This window comes from Desmodus rotundus, chromosome 6 (assembly GCF_022682495.2).
Source record: "Desmodus rotundus isolate HL8 chromosome 6, HLdesRot8A.1, whole genome shotgun sequence".
Taxonomy (NCBI): Eukaryota; Metazoa; Chordata; class Mammalia; order Chiroptera; family Phyllostomidae; genus Desmodus; species Desmodus rotundus.
The window spans coordinates 133101600-133124374 of NC_071392.1; the positions used below are offsets into that span (position 1 = coordinate 133101600).

Genomic DNA, 22775 nt, shown 5'->3' on the forward strand with positions numbered 1-22775 from the left:
AAAAAGATCTATAACTATTCACAACAATATAATGAATCCCTCAAAAACAATGAGGTAGTTGTGTGAAGACACTAGGCACATAAGGACAAGGACATACTAAAGTTCAAAAACAGGCAGACCTTATCTATGCTGTGACAGGATAGCAGTTATCCCTGAGTATGTGTGTGGGGGTAGTGACTAGGAAGAGGTGCAGTGGGGACTTCTTGGGAGGCTAGGAATGTTCTATTTCTGGAGTTGGTTTCCCAGGTGGCTTAAACTTTGTGAAAATTCATCAAGCTCTCCCTTATGACTGATGCAATTTTCTAAATGCATTTATACTTCAATTGAAAGTTTCCTTTAAAAATGCATAAAAAGTTATTCAATAAATGTGTGAATCAAGTTAACTATGAGGTGACTTTTGTAAAGCAATTTTAAGAGACGTCCTTTATATAATTGATCCTAACATAGTTGTTAAAATCTCTGACCAGTAAAGAATCAAATTAAAAATACACAATACTTTTTAGAATTTCAACCAAGGTCAAGTGGTATTTTTTTTAATTTAGTACATTTTAAAATAAGAATAAAGTAATCACTTCATGACTTTGAATCTCTTTAAAAAATTACTATTAAAAGTATGTTACTAAAAAAATAGACAATAGAATTGTCCCTACATAATGGTAATTATTCAACAGACACCCAATGCTAAATAAATAAATGAAGCCCTCACAGGACAGACTGCAAGGCCCATACAGAAGAATAGTATAAAGGATCCAGAGCAAACACCACACCTAATCATTAATATGGGGTGACTTCAAATATTTTAAGTACTATAAAAATGAGGCTACTTATTTTGATGTGATATATTTAATTAATTTATTTTTTAAGATCTTTAAAAGCAAAGAGATCACTAGAACTACTATACTTTTTTCTTCCTTTGAAAAACAGATTTTGTCAAACTAAGGCTGTAGACATTTCTACAATATCAACAGCTCTTTTTTAAATTAAGTAGATTTGAACCATGTTCCATGAAAACTGGGGGATTCTGATCAAACTGCAGTTGTTTAAAGATGACATGCCATGTAAAAATCATATCTTTCACGTGTTAACCACTGATTCTCTACAATTACACCTATTCTGTTTTCCCTCCCAAAGTTATTCATTCCTTTTGATCCCCCTATAAATCCTTTTCAAAAGGGTACAGATAAATAAGTAAATGCATAAAACATATTTTCCTATTTCCCTGATGCTTAAGTCCATACTCTATGCCTTTTAGGCCCAGCTGGAGACTCACCCTGTAGATATAGTCCAGCAAAGGGGCTCTGGATGAGTGCTGTTCCTCCAGGGCCACCACAGACACTGGGTGGAGAAGGGCATTCACGGGCAAAGCCATGCACCAGTCCAAGAGGCAGAGTAGCAAGGACACAATAAACTGGAACAGGAAACAGGACCATTACCTTATACTGCAGTCTTTTCAAACTTCACTAAAGGTAATGAACAAACAACAGAATTGTCCCTGCATAATAGCAACTATTCAATGGACACACAAATGAAAAAGGAGTAAGTGAATGAACAAGGTTTTCACAGGAGTGTCAGCAGAGAGGGATATTATGCAGAGGTGTCCAACCTTTTGGCATTTCTGGACCACAATGGAAGAAGAGTTGTCTTGGGCAACACATTAAATACACTGCAACATATGATCACAAAAAAATCTCATGTCTTAAGTAAATTTACAATTTTGTGTTGGGCTTCATTCATAGACATCATGGGCTACAAATAGTCTACTGGCCACAGGTTGGACATCCCTGTGAAGATATCCCTGCATGTAATATTATTTATCATTCTGCTTTACATATTTAAGAAACAACTTCTAGGGAAAACTTAGCCAATGTGCCACCTACCTTCTTGTCTGTTTCCACTGAGGAGTACTCTGCACTTGGTAAAAGAAAAGCAATTGTGGCCACAAGGATCTGCATAAAAGACAAATTCCCCAATCAAATAGACCATAGTATTAATTTTGGAAGCCACATGGTAAAAATTTTCATATGTCTTCCACTCCACTATATGTGGCAAAACTGGGGACCCCAGAGACAACTATTTCTCTTTAGAGTTATACAATTTCTAGCTTCAATCTCCATACTGTTCACTAGGAAAGCAAAAAATACTTTGAAAAAGTAATTATGAAAATGCTTCCATTTAGTTTTCTTAGACATTACCTCAGGTCTTCACCTGTTATCTTAGTGTCCCAGCATCCCTTTTATACTCAAAGGTATTCTGTTTAGATAAATTATGTGGTTGCCCTAAAACCCAACTTCAGTTTGCAGCACCTTACACTCCTATGTCCAACATTCTATTTCACTCTAAGTCACTTAAAGAGGAAAAAAAAATCACTTGTGATTTTTGATGTAGTTCAGAGAATAACGTGATCGCAATGGTGAAATTTGTCTAGAGCTGAGAAAATAAATCACTATCATTCTTTCTCCCTGGAATACCACATTGGAGACAAACCAAATTTCCTTGAAGAGTTACCACTGTACAAGTACAGCTATAAAAACTGGCAGAAACAGGTGTGCTTTAGTACCAGGACCCTAGAGGGGTGAGGGTACCTGCTCCTGCACAAGCAAGCAACCCCAAATGTAATCAACCTCCAGAACATCATAACTGAGATGATTCTTCTTTCTGTACCTCTCCTCCACCAATTACCCCACAGAGGGTATTATAGCAGTAATCTCATTACCGTGGGGTAATCATGCTATGGCGAAGCATGGTCCAGGCCATCAGTCTGAGAAAGACTCCTGTTTTACACAACAGTCCTCAATTTCTCCCAAATGCACCCCCCCCCAAATACACTGAGGGCCTTATAACCAGCTGCCTACTCCTTGTTGGCACCATCCAAATTACTCTGGATGAATGAAGTTCAATCTACAAAAGATCTCTTTGTTGTGGTCTAGTCTACCTTTAAAACTGCCCAAGTGGAAGACCCTGCCCTGGAACTGGTAGCTTCATTACGTAGTGCCTGAAATCACAGCTGAGAACCAGTGCAATTCAACTTTAAAATGAATGACTCATATGGCAATTCAACAGTCAGTTCTCTAACAATTATTTGAGTATCTATAATTAATGAAATATCAAATAAAAAAATGAAAGGCTTATACTTTAGCATTGCAGTAAAGAGACTTACTTCTGCGATTTTCAGAGGCAGAGAGGTTTCAAACATCTGAAGCTTTTCCCAGTGGGAAACCAGCAACTGAAGAACATCGCAAGCTGCCTGAGCCACAATTTTGTTAGGAAACTATGAAAGAAAACAAAACCCCAACTAGAAAGTAGTACAGACTTCTGGCCAAGAAGGAGGCAAAGGCAGATACACTTTGCCTCTGTGTACAACAGAAAGAAGGACAACAACAAATTTAAAAACAAAAAATAACCAGAACTGCCAGAAAATCTAACTATATGGAAGTCCAACAACCAAGGAGATAAAGAAGAAACATTCATTCAGACAGGTAGGAGGGGTAGAGACAGGCAACTGGGTGGAGAGGACTAGAGGCAGGACAGCGGCTGGAGGACCAGGGTGGGTGAGGTAGTGGACTGGGCAAGGCAGCAGCTGGCAGACTGGGCAGTCCCACATTTGCGTGTGGAGAATCAGGGAGGAACAACTGGGGACCAAGACAGACCATGCAACCCAGGGTCCCAGCACAGGGAAATAAAGCCTCAAAAGCTCTGACTGAAAGATCTGTGGGGGTTGAGGCAGCAGGAGAAACCCTCAGCCTCACAGGACAATTTGCTAGAGAGACCCACAGGGTCCTAGAATGTACATAAAACCACCCACCCGGGAATCTGCACCGAAGGGCCCAATTTGCATGTGGGTTCTGGAGGAAGTAACTGAAGGCCAGCCGAGAGCTGAGCAAGCAGCATTATTTCCTACTGACCCCCTCCCCTACACACAGCGCTATGACACAGCTATGGGTTGCCATGCCCTGACAAACACCTAAGGCTCCACACTCCCCTTACTATATAACAGCCCACTGAGACCAAAAAAAAAAAAAAAAGGCCCAAATGAAAGAACAAATCAAAGCTCCAGAAAAAATACAACTAAGCAACGAGGAGATAGCCAACCTATCAGATTCAGAGTTCAAAACACTGGTAATCAGGATGCTCACAGAAGTGGTTGAGTATGGTTGCAAAATAGAGGAAAAAGTGAAGGCTATGAAAAGTGAAATAAAGGAAAATGTACACAAATGAAATAAAGGAAAGGGATCCAACAGTGATGGGAAGGAAACCAGGATTCAAATCAACAGTTTGGAGCAGAAGGAAGAAATTAACATTCAACCAGAACAGAACGAAGAAACAAGAATTAAAAAAAATGAGGAGAGGCTTAGGAACCTCTGGGACACTTTAAATGTTCCAACATCCGAATTATAGGGGTGCCAGAAGGAGAAGAGGAAGAGCAAGAAATGGAAAACTTATTTGAAAACAAAATGAAGGAGAACTTCCTTAATCTGGCAAAGGAAATAAGACTTCCAGGAAGTCCAGGAAGCTCAGAGAGTCCCAAAGAAGATGGACACAAGGAAGCACACGCCAAGGCACATCATAATTACATTACCCAAGATTAAAGATAAAGCCACAAGAGAAAAGCAGACAGTTACCTTCAAAAGAGTTCCCATAAGACTATCAGCTAATTTCTCAAAAGAAACCCTGCAAGCAAGAAAGGGCTGGAAAGAAGCATTCAGTCATGAAAGGCAAGGACCTGCATCCAAGATTACTCTATCCAGCAAAGCTATCATTTAGAATGGAAGGGCATATAAAGTGCTTCCCAGACAAGGTAAAGTTAAGAGTTCATCATCACCAAGCCCTTATTATATGAAGTGTAAAGCGGGGGTATCAAACTCATTTTCACGGGGGGCCACATCAGCGTCAAGGTTGCAACTAGTCCTTAACCAGGGGCAAGGAGCTCGGCACTGCTGCTGGATAGAAACAAGGTTTTACACCGGATAAATCAAGGTGGAGGGCCAAATTTGGCCCACGGTCCTTGTGTTTACTACCTGTGTGTTAAAGGGACTTATCTAAGAAAAAGATCAAAAACTATGAACAGTAAAATGACAACAAAGTCATAACTATCAACAACTGAACCTAAAAAAAAAGCCAAAACCAAAAATGAACTAAGCAAACAACCAGAACAGGAACAGATTCACAGAAATAGAGATCACATGAAAGGTTATCAGAGGGATGGGGGAGGGGGGAGAATGAGGGAAAAGGTGCAGGGAAGACAAAGCATAATAGGTACAAAATAGACAGGGGGAGGTTAAGAAAAGTACGGGAAATGGAGAAGCCAAAGAACTTATATGTATGACACATGGACATGAACTAAGGTAGGGGAGTGATGGTGCGGGTATAGGGCAGAGGGGAATAAAGGGGAGAAAGAAATGGGACAACTGTAGTAGCACAATCAATTAAATATATTTAAAAAAAACACCCTGAACTAAATAACCTAATTTAACATGTACATGTACATTATTCCTAAGGACAAACAAAAGTTATTTCTTTCCAGCTCCTTTTAAAGACAGATTTCCTTGTTTTGCATTAAGTTTGTAAAAATATATCTTATTACCAGATAGTTTATACATGATCACCACACTAGATGTAATTCTTAAGACTAGCTCTATTAATTTACATAATATTCTGTAGAAAAAAATAGCTATCATTTAATCATTTGGAAATTAAAACCATAATTTCAAAAGGTTTTTTTTAATGTGATCTTATTCAGATCACATAAATCATAGCTTTGACTTTGAGGATATTAAAATGCAGTACATTATTAAGTATCCACTGTGTGTAACATCTTTTATGAGACTTTTACTCTTTTTAGCATTGAAAATTCTTCATTAACAGCTCTTTAAAGTAGATGTTATCTTCAATTTACATATGGAGAAATGGATTGATCAAATGACTTTCTATCCTATGAAATTAAACTTAATCCATATGTGTAAAACTAAAAATGTGAAAAAAATGGGATTATGAGAACATGATTCATGAGCTATAGTATATTCAATTACTTTGAGTATGTTTTCTCATTCTTCATGTGTCCAAGGTTCTACTGAGATGGCATGTCAAAAGGGAAGCACCTGAGGACCAATGGCTGAGGGTGCATGCTCCCTAAGGGAGGAGAGCACCCTGGCCAGAACCTGTGGCTACATGGCTATCCACACCTCATTATCTAGAGCAGAAAGGTTTGTCACTGATTCTGTGTTTCTGTCTAGGGAAACCTCTGGATATGTAGCTTGGTTATATGAAGCAGACACCAATTGACCTGGGTACTACAAAACAACACAGGAAATCTATGTTTTAGCACCTCAGTGACTAATGCAGAGAAGGAACAAGGTGATTACTTTTACTGAATAATTCTACAGAATAAAAATTTAGTGACTACCCCTTCCTGACAGATGTAAGGTAAACCAGGGTGAGAGCATACGCACTCAGGGGCTCTTCACAGCTTCATCCAGGCCTCAGCTATCCTGATTCTCATGGGCTTCTTTTCATCCCTTCAACACTCTGGCTTGTTTCTGCCCCAGGGCCTTTATACCTGCTCTGTGTTTACCTGGGGCACTCATTCTCCCTGTCTGCATTTGGTGGATGCAGCCACACCTTTTAGTTCATAGCACTAAATGTCACTTCCTCCACAAGGCCACTATACCCATCCGAAGAAGTAGTGGCCCACCTCCTCCAGCTCTTCAGTTTCATCCTGTTTCCATTATAGTTTATGGTGTTAAAGGCTGTCAGAGCTGATCAGTTGTGTTTGTCTGCTTGTTCTTTCACGCTTTTTTCCTGCATCTTTTTTCACCATTGTATTCCTAATGCCTAACACAGCCCCCTGAGAGGAAATACATGGTGTGTTTGCAGTAAAGATGGAAGATGGAGGGAGTGGAAGAATAAGTGGGCAGTGGGTGTGAAACAGTGGGGTCATGAGGGAGAAACAAGAATGTTGTGGCTCTTACATCTAGAAGCTGAAAAAAGACAAGGGGATAATGATGAAAGGAGAGCTGTGGCAGACAAAAGGGCTATTGGCAGAGAGGGATGAGGCATGAAAAAGAGGGGCAGGGAAAGCATTGTGGAGGAAGAGCTGAGCTGAGCCTGGAAGAATGCAGAGGGAGAGTGTTTCCTTTCAGGCAGTGGACAGCAGGGTACAGGCATTGAGGGCTGCAAGTTGAGTGGTATAACTGACTCACAGAGTGCTGTAGGGAATTGTTAGGATGAAATAAATCGCTCACTCACTCTCTCACTCACCTAGTACATACTCAGAGTATTGACAATGTGCTAGCACTGAATTAAAAGCATGGGGCACAATATGAACAGGGCAGATACAGTTCCTACTCTGAAGAAACTGAGTTTCAGAGATCCATTTGGATCCAATGGATCCAAACAGGCAGGGATCCATTTATGTATGTTCCCAAGGGCTATGCCCAATACTCTAGTCTGTGGATCATGTGGTGAGGCCTGTCTGTAGACCGATCTCTTTGGCAACAGTATGAGCAGATCTGTGGAGTCCAGACTAGGGCCATGAAGATGGTGGAGCAGGAGGCTCAGATACCAACAGAGTGACCCAACTATGTGATGGATGGCCCCAGGGCAGGAGGTGTGACTGAGTGAAGGGCATTCAGGACTGCGTGACTAGAAACAGTGAGGGATAAGGAGGGGGAGAAAATCAATGGTGTCTTCTGAGATGGGGTAAAAGAAACAGCAGGTGGGGCTGAGGGTAGGGAGCTCGGGTCCAGAGTCAGGCTGCTAACCTGTGCCGAGTCAACACTGTCACTCTAGTGGCCTCACCACAGCTCCTAGATGGAACACATAAATCTGTAAATACAGCCCTGGCTTAGAAGCCTCCATATATCCCTACCCCCGCAGGCTACCTCACCGGACACAACTAGCCAAATGGTATTTTCTGACTGGCTGTGTAACACACTGTTCTCATTTTTTGCTGTGGTTGCAGGCTGATTTTCACTGATACTCTTTGGGGAGTATTTTCCTAGCCTTCCCTGACCTGTGCCCTAATATCCAGGGCAACCTCGTCAGGTATTCCCAAAGGCCATGGTTACCACAGAGCAGTGCCTGGAGCTCCAGAGCTATGTGGAGCCCTCCTGACAGAAAGCTCCTCCTGAGCTCATGCTTCCTGTCGCCTATATGGCAGGTCCCAGTCCTGGCTGGGCTTCCTGTTCTTCCTCCCCACTCCCTCAATTTCTACCCCTCCTGGCAGAGCCATGAGCCTCCCTGAGTGGTTGCTGTACCCTTGTTCCCAGTGGTGACTTTTTCCCTTTTAGCCTTGGTTCCTTTAGATTTATGTGTTATCTCCTTTAATAAAATTCCATCTGGCACAGGGACACAAACATCAGATGGAAAGTGGGAGGGAAGAAGGAAGGAAGGAAGAGTGGGAAGGGTCACAGGGGACAGGACTTCCATCTAGGAGTTTTCATCTGTTATTCATAATAGTTAATAGGAGACTGATGTGGCTGATCTTGGGCCTCTGATTTCATTTTGTAACTTTAAAATAATTTTTATTGACTTTATTAGATTGACACTGGTTAATAAAATTATATAGGTTTTATGTGTACAATCCAATAACACATCATCTGTATTATTCACAGCTCACCACCCAAAGTCAAGTCTCCTTCTGTTACCATTCATCCCCCCTTTAGCCTCTTCTACCTCCCCCACCCCCTTTTCCCTCTGGTAATCACCATACAGTTGTCTGTATCTATGAGATTTTTTTTTTTATGCTTAATTCCTTTACCATTTTTATCCAGCTCCCCAACACCCCTCCCATCTGGCCAAGCTCAGCTTGTTCTCTGTATCTGTAAGTCTGTTTCTACTTTGTTTATTTTGTTAATTAGATTCCACATATCAGTGAAATCATATGGTATTCATCTTTCTCTGACTGGCTTATTTCACTTAGCATAATATACTCCAGGTCCATCTATACTATTGCAAAAGGTAAAATTTCCTTCTTTATTACAGCCAAGTAGTATTCTATTGTGTAAATGCAACGCAGCTTTTTTATCCACTCATCTACTGATGGGACTTGGACTGCTTCTAAATCTTGACTATTTCAAATAATGCTGCAATGAACACAGGTATGCATATATTCTTTCAAATCAGTGTTTCAGGTTTCTTCAGATATATTCCCAGGAGTTGAATCAGGGGGTCATAAGGCAGTTCCATTTTTAATTTCTTGACAAAACTCCACACTGTTTTCCACAGTGACTGCACCAATCTGCATTCCCATCAAAAGTGCAAAAGGGTTCCCTTTTCTGCACATCCTCGCCAGCACTTGTTTGTTGATTTATTGATGACAGCTATTCTGATAGGTGTGAGGTGATATCTCATGGTTTTAATTTGCATTTCTCTGATGATTAGTGATGCTAAAAATCTGTTCATGTTTATTGGACATCTGTATGTCCTCTTTGGAGAAATGTCTATTCAGGTCCTTTGCCCATTCTTTTAATTGGATTATTTCTTTTTCTTTCTTTCTTTCTTTTTTTGTTTGGTATTGAGTTGTATAGGTTCTTCATGTATTTTGGATATTAAAGCCTTATCAGATATATCGTTGGCCAATGTGTTCTCCCAGTCACTGGGCTGTCTTTTTATTTTGTTGGGTTCCTTTCCTACGCAATAACTTTTTAGTTTGATGTGGGCCCATTTGTTTGTTTTCTCTTTTGTTTCCCTTGCCTGAGGAGATATATAAAAAAATATTGCTCCAAGAAATGTCAGATTTTTCTTCCTATGTGTTCTTTTCAGATTTCTATGGTTTAGTCTTACATTTAAGTCTTTAAACCATGTTGAGTTTATTCTGTGTTTAGTGTAAGAACGTGGTCTAATTTCATTTTTTGCACATTATCTGTCCAATTTTCCCAATACCATTTATTGACTAGACTAAGTACCCCCATGTATGTTCTTGCCTCCTTTGTCAAACATTAATTAACCATAAAGGTATAGGTTTATTTCTGGGCTCCTTATTCTGTTCCATTGATCCATGTGTTTGTTTTTAAGCCAGTGCCATGCTGTCTTGATTTCTATGGACTTCTAGTATACTTTGATATGAGGTAGTGTGATTCCTTTAACTTTGTTCTTTTTTTCTCAAGATTGCTGTTACTATTCAGCTCTTTTGTGGTTCCATATAAATTTTGGGGATATTTGTTCTAGTTCTGTGAAATACAACATTGGCATTTTGATAGGAACTGTATTCAATCTATGGATTGCTTTGGGTAGTATGGACATTCTAATGATTTTTTTTTGTTTTTTTAGGTATATTTTATTGATTATGCTAGTACAGTTGTCCCATTTTTCCCCCTTTATCTCTCTCCTCCCTGTATCGTCCCCCTCACCCTCCAACACCCCCCCCATAGTTCATGTCCATGGGTTGTACATATAAGTTCTTTGGCTTCTCCATTTCCTAAACTATTCTTAACTTCCCCCTATTTTGAGCCTACCAATTATGCTTCTTATTCCCTGCACCTTTCCCCCCCATTGGTCCCCTCTCCATCCCCACTGATAACCTTCCATGTGATCTCCATTTCTGTGATTTTGTTCCTGTTCTAGTTGTTTGCTTAGTTTTTGTTTTTCAGGTTCAGTTTTTGATAATTGTAGGCTTGTCATTTTATTGTTCATAGTTTTTGATCATCTTCTTTTTCTTAGATAAGTTGTTTTAACATTTCATATAAGGGCTTGGTGGTGGTGAACTCCTTTAACTTGACCTTATCTGGGAAGCACTTTATCTGCCCTTCCATTATAAATGATAGCTTTGCTGGATACAGTAATCTTGGATGTAGGTCCTTGCCTTTCATGACTTTGAATACTTCTTTCTAGCACCTTCTTGCCTGTAAGGTTTCTTTTGAGAAATCAGCTGATAGCCTTATGGGAATTCCTTTATAGGTAACTCTCTCCTTTCCTCTTGCTGCTTTTAAGATTCTTTCCTTGTCTTTAATCTTGGGTAACAATTATGATGTGCTTTGGTGTGCTCCTCCTTGGGTCCAATTTCTTTGGGACTCTCTGGGCTTCCTGGAAGTCTATTTCCTTCACCAGATTGGGGAAGTTTTCCTTCATTATTTTTTCAAATAAGTTTTCAATTTCTTGCTCTTCCTCTTCTTCTAGCACTCTCATGATTTGGATGTTGGAACATTTAAAGTTGTCCCAGGGGTTCCTAAGCCTCTCCTCATTTTTTTGAATTCTTTTTCCTTCATTTTGTTCCAGTTGGATGCTTATTTTTGCTTTTGTTCCAAATCACTGATCTGAGTCCCAGTTTCCTTCCCTTCACTTTTAGTTCCCTGTATATTTTCCTTTATTTCACTTTGTGTAGCCTTCATTTCCTCCTTCCTTTTGTGACCAAGCTCAGTCAATTCTGTGAGCATCCTGATTACCAGTGTTTTGAACTCTGAATCAGATAGGTTGGCTATCTCAACATTGCTTAATTCTTTTTCAAGAGTTTTGATCTTTTCTTTCATTTGGGCCATATTTCTTTGTCTCAGTGCACCTGTTATGTGTAAGGGGTGGAGCCTTAGGTATTCCCCAGGGCAGGGTAACCCTCTTTGCTCCTTTGTGGTACTGTCTGTGAGGGATGGGTCAGAGGAGGAATAGTGCTGCTAGCTCTGCCTTCCTTACACTTTCCCTCACTTTCCTTGCTTCCCACAAACGGTTTGTGCCCTTTAGGTGCTGATTTGTAGGCGGGTGGGTTTGTGCGTGTTTTTGCACCTTATGAGTCTCTCCAATGTAATGTCCTATGATGCTGGGTGTTTCTCCCGCTGCCACAATCCCCACAGATATTTTCCACAGGCTGTGGTTTTGAGTCTTTAGTTTCTTGCGCTGAAACCCAGGGTTAGCGGACCCTCTCTGCTCCCCTGCTTTCCCCCAAGCTTGTCTGCGTGACAATGTGAGATTGTCAGTGTGGTCCGCCAACCAGTGCCTTGCCACATTCTCTCCGCCCCGCTGCCCGTTTCCACCCCTCCTACCATCTGGTTGACTGTTTTTTCAACTCCTTGGTTATTGGACTTCTATGCAAATGTTTTTCTGGCAGTTCTGGTTGTTCTTTGTTTTTAAATTGGTTGTTTCCCCTCTTTCGGTTGTGTGAGGAAGTGAAGCATTTCTACCTACACCTTCATCTTGGCTCCAATCAGCTTAATGTTAATTGTTCCTATCCATAAACACGGTATTTGCTTCCACTTATTTGTATCTTCTTCAATTTCTTTCTTCAGTATCTTATAATTTTCCAAGTACAGGTCTTTTACATATTTGGTTAAGCTTATTCCTAGATATTTTATTTTTTGATGAAATTGTAGTTTCTCTTTCTGATATAGGTCATTATGGGTGTATAAAATTGCAACCACATTTCTGGATATTTACTTTATATCCTGCTACTTTACTGAATTCATTTATCAGTTCAAATAGTTTTCTGGTGGAATCTTTAGGGTTCTCTACATACAATTTTATTTGTTCTGCAAAGTGAAAGTTTTCATTTCTTCAATCCTATTTAGATGCCTTTATTTCTTCTTCTTGTCTGACTGCTATGGTTAGGACTTCCAGTACTAGGTTGAATAAGAGTGGTGAAAGTGGACATCCCTGTCTTATTTCCAAACTTAAGGAAAACACTTTTAGTATGATTTTGGCTGTGGGTCTGTCATATGTGGTCTTCACTGCATTGAGGTGTGTCCCCTCTATTCCCACTTTGCAGAGAGTTTTTAATAATAATCGGGTGCTGGATGTTATCAAATGCCTTTTCTGCATTTATTGATGATAATGTGAGTTTTACCTGTCAATTTGTTTATGTGGTGTTTTACGTTTATTGATTTGCAGATATTGTACCAACCTTGCATCCTCAGAATAAATCTGGCTTGGTCTTGGTGTATGATATTTTTTTAATGTATTGCTGGATCCGGTTTGCAGTATTTTGTTTAGTATTTTTGCACTTACGTTCCTGAGGGACATTGGCCTATAATTTTCTTTCTTTGTAGTGTCTTTATCTGGTTTTGGAAATCAGGATAATGCTGACTTCATAAAATAAACTCTAGAGTCTTCCCTCCTGTTGATGTGTTTGGAACAGTTTAAGAAGGATAGGTGTTAGCTTTTCATTGAATGTTTGGTAAAATGCACCTGTGAAGCCATCTGATCCAGGACTTTTGATTGTTAGGAATTGTGTGACTACTACTTTGATTTCATTAGTTGTATTCAGTCTATTCAGATTTTCTGATTCTTCCTGGTTGAGTTTTGGAAGACAGTATGTTTCTAGGAATTTATTCATATTATTCAGATTGTCCAATTTGTTGGCATATGGGTGTTGGTAATATTTTCTTATAATCTTCTGTATTTCTGTGGTGTCAGTTGTTACTTCTCTTTCATTTCTGATTTCATTTATTTGGATCCTCTTTTTTCTTGATGGGTCTGATTAAAGATTTGTCAATCTTATGTATCTTTTCAAAGAACCCACTCTTGGCTTCATTGATCTTTTGTATATATATTTTTAAATGGTATTTCATTCAAGCTGGAGCAAGAGGGGTTCCTTGGCTTTCCTTTTTCACCTTCTCTTTTATTTATAAAATGGATTGAGCAACAGAATGTACAGGGATTGGGGATTCAATGAGGCAGTTCATGCACTGTGCTGGGACCCCATGACAGAGTAAGGGCTCAATACATGGCAGGTATATTTTTTTCTGGTGTTTTATGTTTTTCCTCATAATTACAGAAAAATTATACTCTAAATACAGAGAAAAGAATATAAGCCTTCAAATCCTTCTTCTCTTGTCATCAATTTCTATCTCTCTCCTGCACTACACAGAAGAATAAGGTAGCAGGCTACATATATAGATATGTATATCTGTACATCTCCATTCTAAGATACTATCAAATTATTAACAGCTTTTCCAAGAAAGGGGTAAAGGTGGAGGAACCACATTACCTTAAATATACATTTATAGATTTAAGAAAAATTAAAATTTGAAAAACAGACCTTAGAATCAAAAAGAGATCAAAAAATGAATTGGAATTTACATACTGGGTTAGCCAAAAAGTTCATTTAATTTTTTTGTGTACAATGGTTCTAGTGGTGCTTAGTTTCCTTTAACTTCATTTGCAACAATTTGGTTAGACTGTATTGTGACAGCTGTCACATCAGTGTGCATTTAAAAAAAACTTATCAAAACTGGTAAATTTCTGTGCAGCCATTTTAATATTGAAGACGAAAGAAGATACTCAACATTTCAGTGTATTATGTTTTATTATTTCAAGAAAGGTAAAAACACAACTGAAATGCAAGAAAAGATTTGTGCAGTGTACGGAGAAGGTGTTGTGATTGATCAAAAGTGTCAAAAGTGGTTTGCAAAGTTTCTTGGTACTACTGACATTTCCAACAAATAATTTTTTGCTGTGGTTGGGGCTATCTTATGCTTTGGAAGATGTTTAGCAGCACCCCTGGCCTCCACCCACTAGAAGCCAATAGCGGCAGATAGCCAACATACTCAAACTATCCAAATCAATAGTTACTGGTGAAAATGAAAAATGTGTCTTTTACTTTATGGAAAAAACTAAATGGACTTTTTGGCCAATCCAATGGATATACAATTGATATCCAACTTTCTTCACTTGAATGTGAATATTTCTCCATGGCTTTGGGAGACAGGGGAGTGTCCTCCACACCACCATTGTGAAAAAGCCCAGACATGGGGCCAGGGTGTTTTGGGTTTTACCCTGACAAGCTCTATCACTCCCAATAAGCTCATTTTCCTCATCTATGAAGTAGACTTGACAATAATCCTTCTCCTCATAGGATAGTTCTAACGATTAAATACAATGACAAAAGTAAGGGGCTGGCTCCTTACTCAGGCCAGTGGGAGCACTCCTAAGTGCTATCTTGGTTTGGTCAATTTTCCATTCCTCTCCACAGGGATCAGCAGCAAGCATTTTTGCAACTGTCATGATATAACCAGCAATGCCAAGTGTTGATGAGGAGGGAAGGAAGAGGACAGGGTGGCAGAGGAAGGTGGTCAGAGGGTACACTTAGGGAGCAGGAGGCATTGAGTTTGGCCAGGAAGAGGGCTGGGTGAGGAGGGCTGCTATGAAATCTGGCTGCCAAAGAAGACAGCGGCTAGACCAGAGGGCTAGATGCTGAGCCACGGGCAGGGGAACACCACTGGCATTACTCTGTGAGCTGAAACACAAAGGATAGCACAGGGGTTTGTTAATGGCCTAGTGATGACTGTAACAGCATCAGCTGCAATGGCTGTTATTATTGTAGCAGACTGGAGAGAAGGGCAGGCAAGAGCCTGAATGTTGATGATACACGGAGAGTTCAGGATTTGAACTTTGGCTTGGCCAGACTCTAGAGCCTGGAACAAGTTCTTTAACTCTCCTGCACCTCAGTTCCTCCATTGTAAAATGAGACAATAAATTAGCAACTGAGAACTTCCATGTGCCCTCAGCAGGGGTTGGGGACTCACTGGTTCCAGAGGTGTACTATCAGCAATGCTAATTATCACCATTTCTAAGCCGGAGTCAGGAAAGGACCCAGCAGGATTTGAGCTGCAGGTTAAGAAGGGTCCTAACAGGACAAATAAAAGTTGAGTTTTGTCTTTCATGTCACACAGATCAGCAATCACTACTGCTTCCATCATTTATGCCTGCATGGCCATGGGATCATGAGCTGATTTGTCTGGGCCTTATTTTCCTCTGGCATGACACAGGGATTGTAACATCTACCTTGCAGAGCTGTCATGAAGGTTAACAAAAGAATTTAGAAATTTTATCATGAATCTGGCCCAGTGTGAGTGCCCAGTAAATGGCAGTTCTTCTTTTCGTTACCAAACCAAAGGAAGAAAGATGTCTTGAGAGTACCCAAGGCCCAGTTGGACCATGAACACTCAGGGTCACTAACCAGGGCTATCAGGTTTCTCTTAGTCCTAAAAGGCCAGAGTACAAACTCTCACTTTCTTGTCTCTCCCACAGGCTGGTGACAGTGTCCTGCTTGCCAATGGAGCTACCCAGCCACCAGAGGAACCCAATTTAGCCACTGAACTTGGTATAGAAACACTCAGCCTATGGATGATCGGGTTGCAGACATCAGTGGGGAAGCAACCACTGATGGTCTCACCTGAGAACCTCACAGAACTTTCAATATGGCTCTCAGAAAAACAATTTTTGAATTAAAAAAACCTCTCAGTAACATAGGGAAAAATAAAAATGGGGCTAATTCAAACAAAAACTGTTCGAAAATCTAGAATACAGCTTAATGTTCAATGTACATCATGAGTTGGTAATACCTTCAAAGTGACACCTATCACATTGATGGCCTCTTTCAGCAGAGGATGCCTTGTACACTGTGCAAGCTCTTCACATATCCAGACTCCGAGGGAACAAATGGCAATGCATCTTTTGAAAAAGAAAAAGGAGAAAGACTCTCATGAAATTTAATGTTTAATTCCTGTATCAAATTTTCTTGTCATTTTCAAATGACAAAAATATTTTTTTAAGTAGCAAAAATTACAGTTACACTAATAGAATGTCTTCTTAAGAAACAAAGATAAGGTACCCTCAACAGACCAGTTTCAGGACAAATAGAAATATTGATAATGGTTAGTAATTCGATATTTAATTAAATAAACGGTTGATTTTCTGTTAATGTAACAGCCCACATAGCACTTATTTTCACTGAAAGTAATTTATTACATTTTACTGCTTCAAGATATTTTTGAAGAAGAAAAAAGTGAATCTTAGAAAAATTTAGAAGCTGAATTTGTAATTGTTTTCCTTACAGTAAAATATACAACACCAACCACAAATCCAAGACAAATTCTATATTTTGTTGTGAAGAATATTTCAATAAAACTTTCAAAATAAGTTTCACTATTATTTCCTTTAAACAATGTGTTAAGACAAAATAGTTTTTAAGTTACACAGTCCTTTACAAGTTACCTTTAATCAATTTTAAATGGTAACTCTCTTTGGAATTGATACACTCCACTATCTTTTGCAATAATCAAAAAATCATATTCTTGTTATTTTTTCTTCTGAAAGCCTATATGTACATTAAAAATATTTGCTCCCAAAACTACTTACTTTCAGAACAAAAAGGGGATTCCAACCACTATTTGGAAACAGACCTTAGCTATACAATGTATCTGTTGTTCTTTGTAAAAAGAGGTCACACTGAGAGCCAGTCAAACTGGACATACTGCTCTGCTCTCCATATTGAACATTCCTTTGTTGTTGGGAATGACCCTGCCTGGTTTCAGAAGCTGTAAACCCCCATGGCTAAGGCTGACTGAGAGACCTTGGGACCCTAAGCCACTAAGGAGACAAAGCTTATCTCCCTGACAGGAGCACTGCCTCTGCCTAACTTACTTCACCTTGCTTGGCCCCCAGTGCTTGACCAGTCAGCCAATGACAGGTAAGATTCCTCAAGGGAGGGATGACCTAAGACAGGCTTGGTCACAAAGAGGCCCTCAGGGAAAGACTTGGGGGGGCTATAGAAAAAGGGGGTGATGGACCCTTGCCCCTGGGCTTTGACACAGCCTGAGTCCTCATTCTGTCTGCAAGAAGTCTCCTAATCTCTCGGCTGTCTCACATCCCCTGCTCCATTTAAGCCTGAAACAATGCAAGAGGTGGGTGTGGCCCTGTGCTGGAAAGGGCGGATTCCCTGGGGTGATCAGTCCTAAGAAAGAATGCATAAAATCCTGTGAAACTTACTTTGCTAATATCCTAAATTTAAATGATAAAGATCCAAGCACAAAATGAGTTTGTTCCCCTAAGTTTTATAGCCCTTTAGCTATCTGACCCTGACTCTAAATAAGCCCTCATAGTTCTCTGAGTGTTATCAATTGTTTGATCATTACTGCCTGACAATTATTGAGCTTTACTATAAGCCCTGTATTCCTATGCAAATTAAACCCAATAAAAGCCTACTGAGGAAAAGGCTCCCGGCTCTTCTCCTTTGGGAGATCAGCCACCTTTCCTCCCCAAGCAGATCTTGTCTTGGTAGACTTATTTTCATCCATGGCAGATGGGGGGCTCTGCGAGCAAACCTCCCCAACACTTTGTATTCAGTGTAATTCCACAATTAAAATCATTGAGTTTTTTAAACCCCCATGTTTCACTGGATTCTCTCCTCTTCAAATAAGGATAAACTAAGTGTATCAGAACAAACATATTAAAATCCTTTGAAGACTGTATCACCTTCTACCAAAATTCATTCAGAAAAGCAGTTCAACTCAGTTTACAAGTTGTGCCAGGTCTTTTTTAGTTTCTCCAACACCAGCATTATTCAGGAATTCCACACGATTCTAACCCTTGATGTTCCTGTCTCTTCTCTTGCCTAATTCCTATGCTTATTCTCATCTAGAAACTGTACTTTGCATTCTTAGTTTGCATATACTCTACATTCCTGTGTATTCTATACCTTTTCAAAAAGTCTCTTTATTTTCCTGCAGCTTAACCCAGACTCTGTTTAACCCACTAAAATCTACACAACTTGGAATTATATCAAAAATTCCATTTTTACTTTTTTAAGAGCCTCACTTTCTTTGTGTGCATGTGTGTATGTAAATGAGTGTGTATATGAAAATATGTACTTTTCTTACAACCCATTAACCTATTTGTTAAATATAATTTAAGAGCAAAGATCTCTCATTTGTAGGAATACGTGCATTTCTCCATTAACTACTAGGTTTGCACTATGGAGAACATTTGTGACCCATAAAAGGGTTTTATAATCTAAACTACTCTGACTTGCTTTGAGTTTTAAGCCATACGAGCTTATAAGAGCTCTCCCATGCTATTTTCTTTCTTTGAAATTTATCATTTAACATTCCCATTTAGCATCTTCCAATTCCAATACTCTTAATTATTCCTCACGCCTAGGCATTCCTGCCAATTAAGATTCTCTGCATCCCAAGTATGTCCTTTGTGATCCCAAATCAGTTTTATGTATCAAGACTCTTTTTTAGCTATTGGCAAAACTACCTTCACTCTCATGCTGTCTTCCAACACAGTCTCCTCTTTGCTACTATGCCATCTCATGCTACTCCAATTTATAAAACAAAACTTATTTTTCTTAATTTTTCTAAATTATCACTTATAATTATCCTATATTCTCTAAATTGTCTCAATTTATTTGCATCTTGATCATATTTCAGTCTGCTTGCTTATCTATACTTACATGCCCTTAATTTCATAATCTGATTCCTTTCATATGCAACTAAGAGGGACTGTCTCATACACATCACTTTCTACACCAAAGAAAAGGGGATTGAAGAAAAAGTACTGACAACTTGTTGAAGGGCTAAATGTGGTGGCTATAGAAGAAGGAGAAATCAAGGATATTCCCTAAACTTCTGGGTTAAAAGTCTAGTTAGATGGTGTCATGTACTAAGATGAACTCTGAGAGACAGCAGACTCACTGGTTCAATTATGGTTGTGTTAAGTTTGGATATGTTAAGACATCCAAGCTAATATATCAAGTAAGCAGTTTGATATATATACCTGAATACATAAGGGGTTCACAGAAGGGACTAGGTAAATAAATTCAGATCATCAGCAGGTAAGTGGCATTTAAAGTATGGTTAGAATGAATAAGAGTGCCTAGAAAGTCATGGAGGGCCAGTCCTAAGCCTCGAGTGACTCAAACACTCAGAGGTTAGGTACAGGAGGGAGATAGGAAAGAAGTAGGTGCAGTGACGTAGAACCAAATCAGATGTTTTAAGAACTGGCAATGCTCAGGAAGAGGGCAGAGACAGACTAACTTCAGAATTAGTAAGGTTAATGTGTATAGTAAAATTTCTAAGGTAACCTTTAAGAGAACTGAAAAAGTGCCTATGACTTCTAAAAAAAATAGAGATAGTAAGTAGAAAGTAGGAAAAATAATCTGAAAGAAAAAGAAAGGAAAGAAGAAAGGATGAATAGAAGGAAGGGGGAAAGGGAGGAAGAAAGAATGAAAAGGAGAGGAAAAAAATGAAGGCAAAAGAAAGGAGAAAATGAAATATTGTGAAGAACCAATAACAGAGTATAAAATGAAAGAAATACATCTACATATATCAGTAATTGCAATGCATGTAAATGGACTAATCCTTAAGTTAGAAAATAAAGATTAGACAGAATGAACATATAAAATGAAGTATGTATAGTTTTTTGAAAAAAAAGAGAAGAGTATATAAAGGTTAAATTTATAAGGATAGAAATATTATTTAAAAATAGCTGAGTCAGGGAATTGGAAGATGGCGGCAACATAGGTGGGAGCGGAATCCACTTCCCCTCAGCGCCAGGGAAATACCTAGCTGATCAGAGGAGCAGAGCGAACAGCCAACAGTACTCCAGCATATACGAACATTAGAGACCAAAGATAGAGGACATTGAAAGATCTGACGGTGTGACAACAAAACCTGGAGTGCTGAAAAGACTAGAGTTAGACCGTGTTAAACACATAAACGTCAGCTCAAGACCAGTGAGCACAGGAGAGTAAGGAGACAGCACCACCGAATCCCATTGGCATTCTACCATAGAAGTTCATATCATAAACCCAGGGATTCAGAACAAAGCAATTTAAGAAGCAGAGGCCAACAAGAAGAGCCTCACAAACAATGGGAAGACAAAGAAACAATTCCCAAATGAAAGGAAAGGAGGAAGTCTCAGAAAGAATACTAACCGAAAAAGAGGCAAGTCAACTATCAGATACTGAGTTCAAAGCAATGGTCATCAGGAAGCTCACTGAGCTCTCTGAGCTCAAAGAGAACTACCAGAAACTACAAGGAAACTACAATGAACTCACTGCAAACTATATCAACATGAAAAAGGAAATAGAAAATATCAACAAGAGCCAAGAGGAAATGAAGAATACAATTTCTGAATTGAAGAACACAGTAGAAGGAATTAAAAGCAGACTTGATGAAGCAGAGGATCGGATCAGCGAGCTGGAGGATAAAGTAGAAAAAAACACCCAGAAGGAGCAAGAAAAGGAAAAGAGGCTCAGAAAGAATGAAGAGGCAATAAGGGAAATGCAGGACAACATGAAACGTAACAATATCCGTATAATAGGAATACCAGAAGGAGAAGAAGAAGAGCAAGGGATAGAAAACCTGTTTGAAAAAGTAATGATGGAAAATTTCCCTAATCTGAGGAGAGAAAAAGTCACCCAAATCCAGGAATCACAGAGAGTCCCAAACAAGAGGAACCCAAAGAGACCCACTGCAAGACACATCATAATTAAAATGGCAAATTTCCAAGACAAAGAGAGGATCTTAAAGGCAGCAAGGGAGAAAAAGGAAGTAACATACAAGGGAGCCCCAATAAGGTTAGCAACTGACTTCTCAATGGAAACGCTCCAAGCCAGAAGAGAATGGCAAAAAATATTCCAAGTAATGAGAACCAGAGGCCTCCAACCAAGACTACTTTACCCAGCAAGGCTCTCAATCAAGATAGAAGACCAAATAAAGAGCTTCCCAGACAAAAGAAGTCTAAAAGAATACAGCTCCACCAAAACAGCTCTGCAAGAGATGCTAAAGGGACTGCTTTAAGGAAAGGAAGGAAAAGAGAAAGACAGAGGAACACAGGTAGGAAATAATGGCAATGAATAACTACCTATCGATAATAACCTTAAATGTAAATGGATTAAATGCTCCAATCAAAAGACATAGAACAGCTGAATGGATAAGAAAACATGACCCACACATATGCTGCCTACAAGAAACCCATCTCAGGACAAAAGACGTACACAGACTGAAAGTGAAGGGCTGGAAACAAATTTTCCAAGCAAACGGACAGGAAAAAAAAGCAGGGGTAGCAATACTCATATCAGACAAAATAGACTTCCAAAGAAGGGCCATAAAGAGAGACCCAGAAGGTCACTTCATAATACTCAAAGGAAGAATCCACCAAGAAGACATAAACATTATAAATATATATGCACCCAACATAGGAGCACCCAAATACATAAAGAAAATCTTGGAGGATTTCAAGAAAGATATTGACAGCAACACAATTATAGTAGGGGATTTTAACACCCCACTATCAAAAATGGACAGGTCTTCCAAACAAAAGATTAACAAAGATATTGTGTCACTTAACAATACCCTAGAGGAAATGGACTTCACTGATATATACAGAGCTTTTCATCCCAAAGAAGCAAAATACACATTCTTTTCAAGTGTCCATGGAACTTTTTCAAAGATAGACCACATGATAGGACACAAAGCAAGCCTCAACAAATTCAAGAAAATTGAAATCATATCAAGCATCTTCTCTGACCACAAGGGTCTGAAACTAGAAACCAACCCCGAGGGTAAAAACCCAAAACACTCAAAATCATGGAGACTGAATAGCATGCTATTAAACAATGAATGGGTCAAGAACGAGATTAGGGAAGAAATCAAAAACTTCCTGGAAACAAATGAAAACGAACTCACAACAACCCAAAACCTATGGGACACAGCAAAGGCAGTCCTGAGAGGGAAGTTCATAGCAATACAGGCCTACCTTAAGAAGTTAGAAACAGTTCACACAAACAACCTAACCCTACGCCTACAAGAACTGGAGGAACAACAACAAAGACAGCCCAGAGCAAGCAGAAGGAAGGAAATAACCAAGATCAGAGCAGAACTAAATGACATAGAGACTAAAAGCACAATTGTAAGGATCAATGAATCCAGAAGCTGGTTCTTTGAAAAGATAAACAAAATCGACAAGCCTTTAAGTAGGCTTATCAAGAAGAAAAGAGAGAGGATCCAAATAAACAGAATTAGAAATGAAAGTGGAGAGATTACAACTGATACCACAGAAATACAAAG

The 22775-nt window shown here is 39.3% G+C and overlaps 1 protein-coding gene across 4 annotated transcripts in view; it reads right to left on the reverse strand.

The window, feature by feature from the left end:
* The window catches only part of RALGAPA2 (Ral GTPase activating protein catalytic subunit alpha 2), a 374904-nt gene that overhangs the window by 135398 nt on the left and 216731 nt on the right, over window positions 1-22775 (reverse strand). For 3 of the 4 annotated variants that reach the window (XR_006655321.3, XM_024559518.4, XM_024559519.4), the window contains exons 27-30: window positions 16263-16371; window positions 3158-3268; window positions 1878-1946; window positions 1271-1408 (exon numbers count right to left, since the gene is read on the reverse strand). Coding sequence is in view for 2 of the 4 variants with exons in the window: in XM_024559518.4 (XP_024415286.1) it covers window positions 1271-1408; window positions 1878-1946; window positions 3158-3268; window positions 16263-16371 (427 nt within the window). In the remaining 2 variants the exon portion in view is untranslated. The remainder of the gene's footprint in view (window positions 1-1270; window positions 1409-1877; window positions 1947-3157; window positions 3269-16262; window positions 16372-22775) is intronic. The other variant, XR_006655322.3, reaches the window with a different exon arrangement.